The sequence below is a fragment of the Carica papaya genome, chromosome 2, assembly GCF_054855325.1.
Source record: "Carica papaya isolate Zhongbai chromosome 2, ASM5485532v1, whole genome shotgun sequence".
Classification (NCBI taxonomy): Eukaryota; Viridiplantae; Streptophyta; class Magnoliopsida; order Brassicales; family Caricaceae; genus Carica; species Carica papaya.
The window spans coordinates 33,837,808-33,853,357 of NC_142310.1; the positions used below are offsets into that span (position 1 = coordinate 33,837,808).

General features: G+C 39.2%; 4 protein-coding genes across 4 annotated transcripts; 3 read left to right on the plus strand and 1 right to left on the minus strand.

Annotated features, from left to right (window-relative positions):
* Positions 1 to 44: 44 nt before the first annotated feature.
* LOC110812122 (17.3 kDa class I heat shock protein) lies at positions 45 to 951 on the plus strand. The gene has a single exon (XM_022038801.2). It carries the CDS (start codon positions 298 to 300, stop codon positions 760 to 762), a length of 465 nt encoding a protein of 154 aa, XP_021894493.2. The 5' UTR covers positions 45 to 297; the 3' UTR covers positions 763 to 951.
* A 142-nt stretch (positions 952 to 1,093) lies between these two features.
* Positions 1,094 to 4,806, plus strand: LOC110812121 (UDP-glucose iridoid glucosyltransferase-like). Its single transcript, XM_022038800.2, has 4 exons — positions 1,094 to 1,473; positions 1,732 to 1,926; positions 2,001 to 2,500; positions 2,671 to 4,806. Exons 2-4 carry the CDS (start codon positions 1,907 to 1,909, stop codon positions 3,543 to 3,545), a joined length of 1,395 nt encoding a protein of 464 aa, XP_021894492.1. The 5' UTR covers positions 1,094 to 1,473; positions 1,732 to 1,906; the 3' UTR covers positions 3,546 to 4,806.
* Positions 4,807 to 7,752: 2,946 nt separating this feature from the next.
* LOC110812126 (17.3 kDa class I heat shock protein-like) lies at positions 7,753 to 8,584 on the minus strand. The gene has a single exon (XM_022038805.2). The coding sequence runs from the start codon at positions 8,403 to 8,405 to the stop codon at positions 7,941 to 7,943; it is 465 nt and encodes a 154-aa protein (XP_021894497.1). The 5' UTR covers positions 8,406 to 8,584; the 3' UTR covers positions 7,753 to 7,940.
* Positions 8,585 to 9,157: 573 nt separating this feature from the next.
* Positions 9,158 to 10,028, plus strand: LOC110812125 (17.3 kDa class I heat shock protein-like). Its single transcript, XM_022038804.2, has one exon. It carries the CDS (start codon positions 9,388 to 9,390, stop codon positions 9,850 to 9,852), a length of 465 nt encoding a protein of 154 aa, XP_021894496.1. The 5' UTR covers positions 9,158 to 9,387; the 3' UTR covers positions 9,853 to 10,028.
* Positions 10,029 to 15,550: the final 5,522 nt, after the last annotated feature.

Genomic DNA, 15,550 nt, shown 5'->3' on the forward strand with positions numbered 1-15,550 from the left:
GAATGTATATGAATGGGCCTTGAAGCCCAAAAAAAGGACCTGGAACTTTCTTGGTCCTTCTTTTTCAGGCGCGAAAATTACAGTTGAAGCTGAAAATGGAGCAAGTGTCTGGAACGAACTGGATCTTCTCCATTGCTAGAACTTTCCCCTCCCTCCAATGAATATACGTATACACACTCTTCTTCCCCGTCGAAGCATATATTCTCAGCATTATAAATAGCAGACAAGAGCACTCTCTAAACCAAATCTTCTTCTTCTTTCAAGTTTCGGTAAAGCGAACAACCCAGTTTTCCAACCATGTCTCTGATTCCAAGCTTCTTTGGAAACCGAGGAAGCAGTATATTCGACCCCTTCTCGCTCGACGTTTGGGATCCATTCAAGGATTTTCCTTTCCCTTCCTCGTCAATTTCTCGGGAAAATTCCGCCTTTGTTAACACGCGTGTGGACTGGAAGGAGACACCGGAGGCGCACGTCTTCAGGGCAGATCTTCCCGGTCTGAAAAAGGAGGAGGTGAAAGTGGAGTTAGAGGATGACAGGGTGCTGCAGATCAGCGGGGAGAGACACGTGGAGAAGGAGGACAAGAACGACACTTGGCACCGGGTTGAGCGCAGCAGCGGTAAGTTCTCGAGGAGGTTCAGATTGCCAGAGAACGTGAAGATGGACCAGGTGAAGGCGTCAATGGAGAACGGGGAACTTACTGTTACGGTGCCCAAAGCAGAGGCGAAGAAGCCTGACGTTAAGGCCATTGAGATCTCTGGTTGAGAATCTGGAATTCATGGTTGACAGGTGTTTGTTCATGTTTCTTAATGTATAGGGCATATTAATCAATAAGTGGGGGTATGACATATGATTGTGCATGCCAATTGTTCGATGAAATGTGGGTCTTTGGATTTTTGTAATGTTGTTGTAAAGTTGATATTTTGATAATAAATAAAATAATCATCTTTTCTACTTGTGTTTGAGCCATGAGAAAAAGATTTGCTGGGTTTTGACGAAACTCCAAAAATGGAACAAGACAAGTATTTGACTGGTATGATAGTGTTTGGGTTTAATTTAAAACTCCTTTGTTGTCATTTTAATCTACGAGTTTCTTTGACTCGCATCATTCATCCCCTTATTAAGCGTAAAAAATAATATTTCGAAGTTTCAGAATGCATCTCCATTTTTACTAATTTTTCAAATAATTTTAAATAGTTCATGAAAGTAAAGCAAATATTTGTACATAATTTATATGCCACCACACGGTTATGCAATTTGATTTACGAACAATATGTAATTTTTCCCCTTCTTCTCCTCCTCTTCCACGTGACTCTCCTTGCTAATCTTCAGCACCCTGCCATATTCCACCTCCATTTCTAGGCGCTTCTTTCAATTTCAGTTCCTGACTGTTTATGTCGGTCCTGGATCAGTTAAATGCGGAGAAGAATGAAGAATGTTCCAGGTCGTTCATGGCGACTCCCTTGACGGGAAAAAGTACAGTTTTTTTCCAAAACTTTTACTTCAACTCTGTTCGGATTCATGGGTTCATCTCCTCCTGCCAAAACCCATGAGCCGTCGGCTATGGCCTAAGGAAGCTGAAAGTAGAAATATGCATGTTGGAGTAAATGATTGAAATATAAAATTTCTTTTAACTATTGTTATAGTGTAAACAATATATTATTTTCAGTTAATTAACTTTTATTTTAAAAAGTTATAGATTTTAGTAAATATCTGATTCTTTTTCCACTGTAGATGAGCTTCAACCAAAAAGGTAGAGCAAAAAGAAAAAAGAAAGAAGCCTCTCATTCCACAAGTTTCAAAGAGATGAGGCTGATGAATGAGATAAGGTCTACAGAGCAATAATAGAGGTCAAAGAAGAATAAAAAGCTATCCAAAAGTGTAAATTGATATTAAATTGATCCATCTAATGTTGTTACACCTTAAAAGGTATGTTCTGCGCAAAATGTAACTTTTTCTTAAATCACATCAAATTTTGTCTTAAAAACATAAACTCATCGCAGTAGCAGCAGCCGAGAGATGGAGAAACAAGAAGAGAGAGGTCGCAAATTGTTGCTTGTGCCATGCCCATTTCAGGGTCACATAAACCCAATGCTTCAGCTAGCTTCAGTTCTTCACTCGAAAGGCTTTTCCATCACCATCGCTCACACCCAATTCGACCCTCCTAACCCATCAGCTCACCCTGCCTTCGACTTCATCTCCATACCAGATACCTTTCTTGAGCAACAGACTTCTCCAGAAAATATGATTGATCTTGTTCTGCTTCTTAATGCCAAATGTCAAGAACCCTTCAAAAAATTCTTGGCCCAGATGATAAATCGCCAGGACCCTTCTCATCCTCAATTTGCCTGCATCATCTATGATGAAGTCATGTATTTTTCTCCGGCAATCGCTAATCATTTCAAGCTTCCAAGCATCATGTTTCGAACTTCTAGTGCCACCACATTTCTTGTTCGTGCTGTCATTCCTAAGCTGCATTTACAAGGCTGTCTTCCCTTACCGGGTATTTTAACATTCTGTGCCTTTCTTGATAGTAGAACATGTACACTAAGAGATTGGCCATTTCTTTTGCATCTAATAATATGGGAAACATGGTGATCGTACGCCAACTTTTAGAGTCTTGTTTCTATGACCAATTACAACAGATATTGCAAATCTAACTCTGGACTACAGATTCTATTTTGCAGGATCCAGTGCCTGAACACTATCCCCTGAGGTTCAAAGACCTACCCGTCGTAAAATTTGGATCAGAAGAACAGATCTTGCGACTCATGGCCAACTTGTTCAATACAGAAAGAAGCTCAGCAATAATATTTAACACTATGGATTGCCTTGAACAATCGTCATTAGCGATGATTCAACACCAAAAACAGCTTCCAATCTTCCGAATTGGCCCTATGCATAAGCTTGCTCCAAACTCCACCAGTAGCTTATTAGAAGAGGACACCAGCTGCATAGCATGGCTCGACAAGCAAGCTCAAAATTCTGTCATATACATAAGCTTGGGGAGCATAGCATCCATGGATTCTAAGGAGGTAGAAGAGATGGCATGGGGACTGGCCAATAGCAAGCAGCCTTTCCTGTGGGTGATACGATCCAGCCAGAAAATTGCCTCAGAATGGATAGAGTCATTCACAAAGGATTTCAAAAATTCAGTAGGAGAAAGAGGCTGCATTGTGAGATGGGCACCCCAGAAAAAAGTGTTGGCACATGATGCCGTAGGAGGGTTTTGGACCCATTGTGGATGGAATTCAACACTGGAAAGTATATGTGAAGGGGTTCCAATGATATGCAGACCATGTTATGGGGATCAAAATGTGACTGCAAGGTATGTTAGCCAAGTATGGAAAGTAGGTTGGCAGTATGAAAATGAGTTGAAGCGAGGTGTAATAGAGAAAATTGTTCAGAGACTAATGGTTGAAGAAGAAGGGAAGGAGATGAGAAAGAGGGCAAGGGATTTGAAACATATGGTTGAAGCTAGCATTGATAAGGATGGCCCTTCACGCAATTCTTTGAATGAGTTCGTAGAGTTTATTACGTCCTCTTAGGTTTCTCTTGGTCACAGCAAAAATCCTTCTCAAAGAATGTAATACATTTGATTGTCACAGACTAGGTTTTTTAAGTGCTTGAAAGGTGAACGTTTAAGCCTCAATGCAATAATTATGTGTACTTCATAAATCTTTATCCTAAAGCTGGCCGCAGTAAGCCATTTTTTAGTATACAACAATCCTATTTTTTAATTAAGGACCAATACTCTTTCAGATTTCATGATTTCAAGCCAATGCCATAACCTCAATCGCCTAAAGTGGTGAGCAAGAAGTACCAACAAGCCAAAAAGCCTTGGAGTTATGGTGTAGAACCAAGACAGCCACATCCGTTCCTTCTGCTCATATTGATTTCAATAAATACGAGCAGTTTGCTGAACTTACCTAATCTCTGGCTACACTAAATGACTAATTAATTTATGCCTTTAATCAGGATTTTATGGCCTTATGATTGGAAAACAGAAGTCTATACCAAGAAGAGTTGTTTCAGATGATGGCAACACAGAATCAGCCTGGTGGAGTTTTTTGGTATCATCACATTAATTCAATCGGCATGATTATCATTTCTTGGGTCATCTATGAAGTTCAATTTGTACGACATTATAGTCTCCTTAGCCATCTATGTACTTCAAGCAGAATGAGCACGTCAAAGTGCTGAATGGTCGTTAAGCAGAAAAGCAGAACAGACCAGAGCAAAATGGATAGTACCTTGTTTCCATAGAAATGACCGCACATCAAACCTCCACGGGCTTCACTCCGGCTTCACCTTATAAGAATGAAGAGCAGAGAAAGTATCTCTCTTAGAAACGACTATCGAAGAAGATTCCTTAACTTTTCAAGCCCAAAAAATTAACTTTGATTAGTCATATAAAAAACCATTAGAACATCGACTCTTTGAAGAATGTTGCCCTGTTCTGTGATTGCCACCATCAGTAATCTAAAGTAACCAAGTGTGCAAACTTGTCCAGATAAGCAAACCATCCTAGTCAGCCATCCAACTCAGCACTCACCTTCAAGACAAAGAACGCATGGCCGACAACTGTCTAAAGAAGAACCGTGGTCGTCCCTTCCTGCCTGCTTCTCTGATGTCCTTTTTATTTTCTGCATTTTCGGTTTTGATCTTCTGTAAGGCTGTCTTCTTGTTTGTTTCCTCTCCTATGTTGATCGGTTTCATTACAAAGAGCAGCTCATGCTCTATAAATTTGGAACTGCTTGTTATTAGAATATATACAAAACAAAGCTGTGAAGTGTTCAGCTTGATTCACACTTGAGAACAATTCTTTGATTTTCTTAACTTGATATCAGAGCCACTGATATGGTCGGAGAAAACAGCAACTCCTAAACCTTCAACTCAACACCTCAAAGAATTCAGACACTGCTCAGCAATGCAATGGGCTCTGTGTACGCTGAAGCTCAACCATGACAACTTCTTTCTTTGAAAAAAATATGATTCTCCTAATCATTCGTGGGAACAAACTCGAAGGCTTTATCACACAAGCCAAACCAAGTCCATCTGAATACACAGAGAAGGTGGTAGAAGAGAGCTCTGAAGTAGAAATAGCAGTGAACCCCGACTTTGAAGATTGGTTCGCTCAAGATCAAATGCTACTCGGGTGGCTCTACAGCTCAATCGAAACCAATGTAGCTTCAGAACTAATGATGTATCCAACATCCAAACTCCTTTGAGATGTCATCCGTGACCTATTCGCAATCAAAACAAGAGCAAATGTAATCTATTACAAAAGAGAATTTATCAAAATGAAAAAAAAAAAAAAAACTTGAAAATGGAAGAATGCCTTAAGGCCACAAAGAACATATCAGATAACTTTACTATAGCAGGTCATCCTGTAACTATAGAAGATCTCATCTCACAGATACTTGTTGGCCTGGACTCCCCCGAATACAACTTGCTAGTGTGCCAAATGACAGAGAAAGAAAGCATTAGCTAGGTAGAGCTCCAGTCCAGGTTACGAAAGGAGGCTTGAACAACTCAACTCTGCAACAGTAAATCTCAGCTTCGGTCGACCATCAGCAAATTTCTCCAACATTAGAAGCAGCGAAATCATCAAAACTCCCTTTCCCAACCAGCCAACAGGGAAGGACAAAACAATAACCTTAACAGAGGAGACTACTATAATTCAAGAAGATGAGGAAGAAACGACAGTAACTCCAGACCGATTTGTCAAGTATACGGTAAAATTGGGCATACTGCTGCTCCTTGCTATTATTGTTATGATAATAGCGACATGGGAGCCATTCCTGAAAACTCCACAAAGACTCAGCAAACATAGCCTTCTCTATCTCCACCGAAGCCAGCTTCAAAGATCTAGTGTGGTATGCCAATAGCGGTGCTAACAACCATGTGACTAGTGACCCAAATATTTTGCAACCTAAACAAGCCTATGGAGGAAATGAAAGTCTAATGATTGGAAACGGTGGAAATTGTCTATCAAGCACATCAATAAGACAGATATTTACACATCCGAAAATCAAAAATTAGCACTAAATAAAGTCTTGCATGCACCTTAAATCACCAAAAATCTTTGAGTATTTATCAACTCGAAGGATTTGAAGATTCTGTACATTCTAATCATGTTTGTCAACTCAACAAAGCACTTTATGAACTCAAGCAAGTGTCAGTAGTCTAGTTTGATAAGCTTAAATCCACCATACTCAAATGAGGTTTCAAAAACTCTCAAGCAGATACCTCACTCTTCTTACTTGTCACTACAGTTACTAAAATCTTCACATTAATTTACGTTGACGATATCATTGTGACAGGGAACGAGCCTGAAAGAATGTAGAAATTCATCAGTCAACTCCACACCTTATTTGCACTTAAGGACTTAGGTGAGCTTCATCTCTTCCTCGGAATTGAAGTAGCCCGTGATAAAACCGAACTTTTCCTCACTTAAACAAAATACATTGAAGAACTCCTCAAACAAAGCAAAATGCATTCTTCCAAACCATGCTCTACTTCGGTAGTCGTTGGAAGCAATCTATCTGCAGAAGAAAGACAAGAGTTATCTGATCCAACTCCTTATAGGAAAATAATCTGTTCCCTTCAATACTTGACTCATACAAGATTGAATATCTTATTTATCGTCAACAAACTCAGTCAGCTTATACAAAAACCGACCAATCTTCACATGAAAGCACCGAAGAGAATACTCAAGTACTTGAAAAAAACAACTGAAATCAGACTTCACATCAAACTCAGTGACAGATTAAGCATTGTCGGATACTTTGATGCCGACTAAGCTTGCTCAAAAGATGATCAACGCTCAGCCTCTAGTTATTGTGTCTACTTTGGAGACAATCTAGTATCTTGGAACTTTAAAAAACAGAATGTTGTCTCGTGATCAAGTGCAGAATTCGAATACAGGACTTTAGCTCACTTGTCTTGCGAAATTACTTGGTTGGAGTCTCAGCTCAAAGAAATAAACTTTATATCTTTGAAATAAACTTTATAATTCTACAAACCTCCATCGCTGAGCGCCACAGCTCTTGCAGGCAATCTGGTTTTTTATTCACGGACCAAGCATATTGAAGTAGATATCTACTTCATTTGTGACAAAGTGTTAAGAGGAGTTCTCGACATCATATATGTGTCATCCTGCAATCAGACTGCAGACCGCAGACTGCTTCACCAAAGTACTATCACAATCTCAAGTCAAGTATTTCGGAAAGAAACTCGGCAACCGCTTCCTTTGCCAAGTTTGAGGGGGAATGTGAAGAATGTTGCCCTGTTCTGTGATTGCCACCATCAGCAATCTAAAGCAACCAATTGTGCAAACTTGTCCGGATTAGGAAACCATCCTAGTCAACCATCCAACTCAGCACTCACATTCAAGACAAAGAACACAAGGCCGATAACTGTCTAAAAAAGAACCGTGGTCGTCCCTTCCTGCCTGCTTTACTTATGCCCTTTTTATTTTCTGTATTTTCGGTTTTGATCTTCTGTAAGGCTGTCTTCTTGTTTGTTTCCTCTCCTGTGTTGATGGGCTCTCTTACAAAGAGCAGCTCATGCTCTATAAATTTGTAACTTCTTGCTATTAGAAGACATACAAAAACAAAGCTGTGAAATGTCCAGCTTGATTCACACTTGAGAACAATTCTTTGATTTTCTTAACTGACAGTCCGACATTTCATCGAACATTTTACAGAAAGTAGCTCAAAGTGTCATTCAGAATATTTGACCAAGACGAAGTTTGCAATAGAAAGTATTATTATTGGATATTATGTACGTTAGCATTACAACATCACAAACTCATATCAGACGCACTGACATTTCATCAAACGCTTCACATACAAAACACAAAGTTTACTCACTTTCCATACACATCAACGCTCGTACATAGAGAAATATCATCAAAGTCTTTCGTGAAATTGAAACACTCAGCCGGAAATCTCAACAGCCTTAACATCAGGTTTCTTCACCTCCGCTTTCGGTACCGTCACAGTTAGCACTCCATTCTCCATAGAAGCCTTCACCTGGTCCATCTTCACGTTCTCCGGCAACCTGAACCTCCTCGAGAACTTGCCGCTGCTGCGCTCAACGCGGTGCCAAGTGTCGTTCTTGTCCTCCTTCTCCACGTGCCTTTCACCGGTGATCTGCAGCACGCTATTGTCCTCGATTTGAACTTTCACTTCTTCTTTTTTCATCCCCGGGAGATCAGCTCTGAATACGTGCGCCTCCGGCGTCTCCTTCCAATCCACACGAGTGTTCACGAGTGCGGAATTTTCCCTAGAAAGAGACGAAGAAGGAAAGGGAAAGTCCCTGAATGGATCCCATACGTCGAGGGAAAAGGGATCAAAGACGCTGTTGCGTCGGTTGCCAAAGAAGCTTGGGATGAGTGACATTGTTAAAGATTTTGCAAAAGAATCAAGAAAAGAGAAGTGTTTTGTTGGCGAGGAAGTAGCTGAAAAAATGTTTCGTTGGCAGCGAGAAAGTTGCTTCAGAGTCGCTTGCTTGCTTGCTCTTCGCTGTCTGACAAGTCTGATCAGTTGGATATTTATAAAGAGGAGAGGAGAAATCCAGAACCGACTGGATAATCTGTTGATGAGTTCTTGAATCTTCTAGGAGGATCTTGACCTTCTCTTGTAAGATTTCAAAATCAAATAATCATTATTATATTAAATTAAAATAATTATATTTTTAATTAAAAGAATATCTAAATTCATAACAAAATTTTAGTAATGGAATAACATAAAAAATAAATTTGACGTACAATTTAAGAATTATAATTATTTTTTTATATCGTTAAATATTATTATCTTTAATTTATTTTATTATACAATAAAAAATAACATTTTTAATATCTACTCATGTAATCGTTGATCTTAATTCAGAGCTTGATTAATAAGGATTATAAATTGATTCTCGCTGCTAATATTTCTAAACTAAAATTTTAAATGGGAAATTTCGCTGTTAAAATCATACAAATATAAATATAAATAAATAAGATATATTTATAAAAAACTGAAAAAAGTTATTATATGCTTTTGCCAAAAAAAGAAATTTATTGTTTAATGGCTCATGCATCTTAATGGGCCTTGAAGCCCATGAAAAGAAAATCTAGAACTTTCATGGTCCTCCTGCTTTCAGGCGCGAAAATTACAGTTGAAGCTGATAATGGTGGTGGAAGTGGCTGGAACGAACTGGGATCTTCTCCTTTGCTAGAACTCTCCTCTCCCTCCTATAAATATATCTATACACATTTCTCTTCTCCATCGAAGCGTATCCTTTCGGCGTTATAAGCAGCAGATCTAAGCAATCTCTAAACCAAATTCTCTTCTTCTTTCCAAGTTCCTGTAAAGCGAAAAAAAACCCAGTTTTCCAACCATGTCTCTGATTCCGAGCTTCTTTGGAAACCGAGGAAGCAGTGTATTCGACCCCTTCTCGCTCGACGTTTGGGATCCGTTCAAGGATTTTCCTTTCCCTTCCTCGTCAATTTCTCGGGAAACTTCCGCCCTCGTTAACACGCGTGTGGACTGGAAGGAGACACCGGAGGCGCACGTCTTCAAGGCGGATCTTCCCGGTCTGAAAAAGGAGGAGGTGAAAGTTGAAGTAGAGGATGACAGGGTGCTGCAAATCAGCGGGGAGAGACACACAGAAAAGGAGGACAAGAACGATACATGGCACCGCGTGGAGCGCAGCAGCGGGAAGTTCTCGAGGAGGTTCAGATTGCCAGAGAACGTGAAAATGGACCAGGTGAAAGCTTCAGTAGAGAACGGTGTACTGACTGTTACGGTGCCCAAAGCAGAGGTGAAGAAGCCTGAAGTTAAGGCCATTGAGGTCTCTGGCTGAGAATCTGGAATTCATGTATGACAAGGTGCTTGTTCGTGTATAGGGTAAGAATCAATAAGTGGGTATGAGATATGATTGTGCATGCCAAGTGTTTGATGAAATGTGGGTGTTCGCATTTTGTAATGTCGTTGTAAAGTTGATGTTCTGATAATAAATAAAATAATCATCTTTTTTAACTTGTGATTCAGCCTTACATGTACATGAGAAAGATTTTCTGGGTATCGATAGAACATTAAAAATTTTGGATTTTAACTTAAAACCCTTTCGTTGTCATCGTAATGTTCTTCCGTGTCTTTTTACATTCAGTGCTTATGTAGGTTTATCCAAATTTTACCTATCTTAATTTAAACAGACAAAGGGCAATATAAATAGAAAGATTTATACTCTGTTCATATTTTTAGACTTGATTCTATGTCCATAATTGATTTCAGAATTATGTGTGGTTGTTAGAAAAAGAGAAGAGAGGGCAAAAGAGAGGGCAAAAGAGAGAGCAGAAGATGATGAGAAAATACTTTCAGAGTTCACTTTTACAGCCTAATAAAATATATACTGCCATTATACAACAAATGATAGAAGAAAACAAAAGCGGTTACATTACAAATAACAAACTAATTTCAGCTTAACACAAACTAATCTTAATATCTTTTAATTAATCTTAATACTCTCCTTCAAGATGGAGAGTACAAATTTATTGTACCCATCTTATTCAATAAATTGTCGAACTGCGTAGAATGAAGTGCATTTGTCATTAAATCTGCCAGTTGATTCCGAGTGAATATGTGCATCGTCTTTAAGGTACCATCTTGAATCCTTTCACGAATAAAATGACAATCAAGTTCAATATGTTTTGTTCTCTCATGATATATTGGATTTGAAGTAATGTGTGGAGCTGCCTAATTATCACAGTAAAGTAATGCAAGACCTTGATGTTGCACTTTCAAATCTCGTGACAATTTCAGAATCCATACTATTTCGCAAGTAGTGTTGGCCATGGAACGATACTCGGCTTCTGCAGATGACCGAGATACAACTTGTTGTTTCTTTGATTTCCATGAGACTAATGAAGACCCAAGAAAAACACAATAACCAGTTAGAGATCTTCTAGTGTCAGGACGTATGCCCTAATCAGCATAAGAAAAAGCCTTAATCTGAATGGCAGATGATGAAGGGAAGAAGAGACTTTGTCCAGGTGTCCTTTTGATATACTGGAGAATCCGCAAAGTAGCTTGAAGGTGACTGGTCCTAGGAGTAGTAAGAAACTGACTCATTCTATTGATAGAATAGCATATGTCAAGGCGAGAGATGGTTAAGTACAACAATTTTCCAATCAGTCGCCGATAACTTGTGATATCACTCAGAAATTCTCCGTCATCTTTAGACATCTTAATATTTGGTTCCATGGGAGTAGATGAAGGTTTACAACCAAGATATCCAGTTTCAGTTAACAGATCCAACGCATATTTTCTTTGGCATAAGGTGATTCCTGTGTCATTTCTTGCACAATTTCAAGTCCAAGAAAATATCGGAGAGTCCCCATATCTTTCATTTTAAATTTTTGTTTGAGTGTAACTTTGAGTTCTTCGACAGCCTGATCATCATTACCAGCAATAACAATATCATCAACATACACCAATAATGCTAGAAAAACATTACCCTGTTGCTTGACAAATAAGGAGTGGTTACATTATGACTAATGGAAACCTTCTTGAAGTAATACTTGCGATAACTTATGAAACCACTGTCGGAAAGCCTATCTTAACCCATAGATTGACTTGTGTAGTCGACAAACGGATTGATGTGGAAGAGTCTCCCCCTCTCGAGGAGAATAGCCTGGAGGAATAGTCATATAAACTTCTTTGTGAAGGTCACCATGAAGGAAAGCATTAGTGACGTCCAACTAAGTCAGACTCCAACCATGGATAGTAGCCAGTGAAAGCAAAATTTTGACAGTAATCAATTTTGCAATAGGAGAGAAAGTGTCAATGAAATCAATGCCAAATTGTTGTGTGTAGCCCTTAGCAACCGACGGGCTTTGTTTCTTTCTACGGTCCCATCGGCTTGATATTTAACTTTATAAACCCACTTACAATCAACAGTTTTCTTTCCAGGTGGGAGGGAAACAATATACAAAGTGTTATTGTTCTTTAAGGCACGTAGCTCCACATTCATAGCGTTCATCCAAACATCGGACTGGATAGACTCAGAAAAGTTGGTGGGCTCAGTGTGGGAGGAAATGGTACAAATAAAGTTTTGATATTGAGCTGTAAGTTTTGTATAAGTAAGGAAAGAGGAAATGGGATAAAGTGCATGTGTATCTGTATGGTAGCAATGATAATTAGACAAATAAGAAGGTGGTCGTGTTACACGCAGAGGGCAAGATGATAGTGTTTAGGAAGACTCATGCGGTGTATCAAGAGAAACTGATGATTGTGTAGGTGTATGGAGAGGAAGAGGTAAAACACGATCATGAAAAAGGTCACTGTGAGTAGCACTAGGTGAATGGGATGAAAGAAACAGAAAGATATGTTTATGAAAAATGATGTTACGAGAGATGATGATTTCATTGCTCTCGATGTCGAGAAATTTGTATCCTTTGTAACCCGAAGGGTAACCGAGGAAGACACAAACCCTAGAACGAAGTGAAAATTTATGGCGATGACTGTCGAGAGTGGAACAGTAGCATAGAGAACAAAAGGTATGCAAATGATCATAGGATGGTTTTTTGTGAGTTAATAGTTCAAATGGAGTTTTATTAGACAACAAGGGGGAAGGTGTACGGTTGATTAGGTAAACAGCAGTCAAGATGCAATCACCCCAATAGACAATGGGAACATGGGATTGAAACAGTAAGGCACGTGTCACATTTAAAATGTGTTGATGTTTGCGTTAGACAACAGAGTTTTATTGGAGAGTCTCAACACAGGAATGATAAGAAAAATGTCTTTTGACATGAAAAAATAAATGAAAATTCAACTCATGCGCATTGTCAAATCTCACAGATTTAATGAAAGTTTTATATTGTGTAAGGATGAGAGTATAAAAGTCAGGAAAAATAGTAAGAACTTCAGACTTCTGACGAAGGAGATACACCCAAGTAGTTCGAGTGCAATTATCAAGAATTGTAAGAAAATATTTGTATCCCTCGATAGTGGATGTAGAAAAGGGACCCCAAATGTCGATGTGGATTAAATCAAATGGATGGTCAGATAATTTAGTTTTCGAAACAAAAGATAAATTACGTTGTTTAGCCAAATGACAAATTTTGCAATGAGAAATATTCAATCTGTAAATCTTTATTAATATATTGAAGTTTTCCATAGGAAGGATGACCCATTCTAAAGTGGCATACGCTACTTTTAGAGTTAGTGGAAACATAACTAACAGCGGAAAAAGGAAAATCTGTAGTAATTAAGTAGTAGAGGTTGTCAGTGCGTCTACCATTGCCAATCAACAAGTCCCGAGTGCGGTCCTGGATGACACAAGAATGAAGAGAAAAATTAACCGTACAGTTGTGGGTGGTGGTCAACATGCTGACACTGACAAGGTTAAAGGAAAAATGAGGAACAAATAGAACATCATGTAGAGTTAGGGTGTCAATGAGGAGTACATTTTCAAGTTGATTGACTAGCACTGAACTACCATTTGGTAAAGTGACTGGGATGGGTGCAACATGTTTAAGATTTGTGAAAAGGGTGGGTGTGCAACATATGTGATGTGTGGCTCCAGAGTCAATAATCCAGCATTTAGAGGTAAGTGTGTGTGTGAAATTAGAAAGGCAGAAGGGTGTGGAAGATATACCTGCCGCGTGAAGATCAAAAGTGGCGTGATTGGTGGGGTGAGAGAGGCTATCCGGTGAGATGGTGGAGCTCGGGTGGTGGAGACGTGCACTTAGCTGGGCAATAATGTTCTGAATTTGCGATGTGCTTAAATCATCGATAGGAGCAACAGAATTAAGAGACAGTAAGAAAGCATCAACGGAGGCAATGAAATTCTGCGCTGGTCGCACAATCGGGTGTGTGCCCGAGGGGGAAAAAGACCTGTGTTCTGGAAAAAACTCTTCGTGGGCCAAGGCTTGGTGCGCAGAAGAAAAAACGGGCCTGGATTAAGGGCCAGTTGAATTAAATGATCTGGTTCCAGGAGTGCGCCGAGACTATGCTGAGGCGTTGCAGGCTTGGGCTTGTGTTTGGACATGTCCATCATTAAAAATAGCTGAAGCATTGCTGGCCTGGGCTTCGACTTGGACATGTCCATCATTAAAAACAGGTGAGTGCATTTTGGGCTTGGGCTTGAGGCCCGGTGGGTAGCCATGCAGACAGTAACGCCTGTCCACAGTGTGGTCCACAAGTCCACAGTGTGAACAGGTGGGTCGTCTCCTACCTTGAGTTAGGGCAACGGACGAACCAGACCCTTGAGCCGTTTCTGTGTATGCGTCGAAGCCGATTGCACGGTGCCGCTCTTCTTGCACCACCAGCGAGAAGGCCTTCAAAATGGATGGAGAACATTCCATCATCAGAATTTGGGCTCTAATAGCAACATAGGAATGATTTAATCCCATTAAAAAGGTCATGACAAACTCTTGCTCCTGATAATAATTCCACGCCTTCATGTTTCCACAATGACAGGTTGGAGCTGGTTGATAAGTTTTGAGTTCGTCCCAGATTGTTTTCATCCGCGTGTAATATGTGTTGATGCTGAGTGACCCTTGAGCAAGGTTGTTCATGCTCTGTTTCAGTTGGTAGATACGCGGCGCATTGCTCTGCTAATAACAAAGCCGCAAATCGGTCCAGCAAATCGGTCCACATAGATCTTGCACTTTCATGGTATAACAAGCTATTGGCTATCTCCTTTGTTACAGCATTCAGCAACCAAGAAGTTACCATGCTATTACAACGTGACCAAGCTGCGGCAGTGGAGTCGGTGTTGCTCGGTTGATCGTAGGTTCTGTCTATGAAATCCAATTTATTTTTGGGGTTCAGTGCTATTATGACTGCTCAAATGTTTGAAGTTCAATCACTGAGCTAAGGATGTTTGATTAATTAATCCGCTCTTATACCATGTTAGGAAAAGAGAAGAGAGGGCAAAAGAGAGAGCATAAGATGAAGAGAAAATACTCTCTGAGTTCACTTTTACAGCCTAATGGAATATATACTGCCATTGTACAACAAATGACATAAGAAAACAAAAACGGTTACATTACAAACAACAAACTAATTTCACCTTAACACAAACTAATCTTAATATCTTCTAATTAATCTTAATAGTGGTTATAAAATAATTAAGCATAATCTTTAACCTTTGAAGCACCCGTCACTACTTCATCAGTTTGGTGTTACATACAACATTAATATTATGGAACTTCGTGACAGTTAAATTGTTATAGGTGAATATTGTAAGTATTGATTCTATCCCATATGTAAATTACTTTGAGAGAGTTTTTAAGTGCTAGTAAAATACCATCACTCGAAGGAATGATGTTTATTCTTTAAGTTGTTAGTCTTTCCAATTCATTTGCCTTACATTGATTTTTTTAGTGATTGTAATTTTTCTAATTTTGCACCGGTGGTTGAATATCAATTTTAAAACTAATTTGTTATATAAATTTTTTTATTGAAATATTTGTAAGAAGATTTACGATATTAATGAGATATATCGCATCAAGTGATTACATATATAGTTTATCTTAGAGAGAGTGATAATG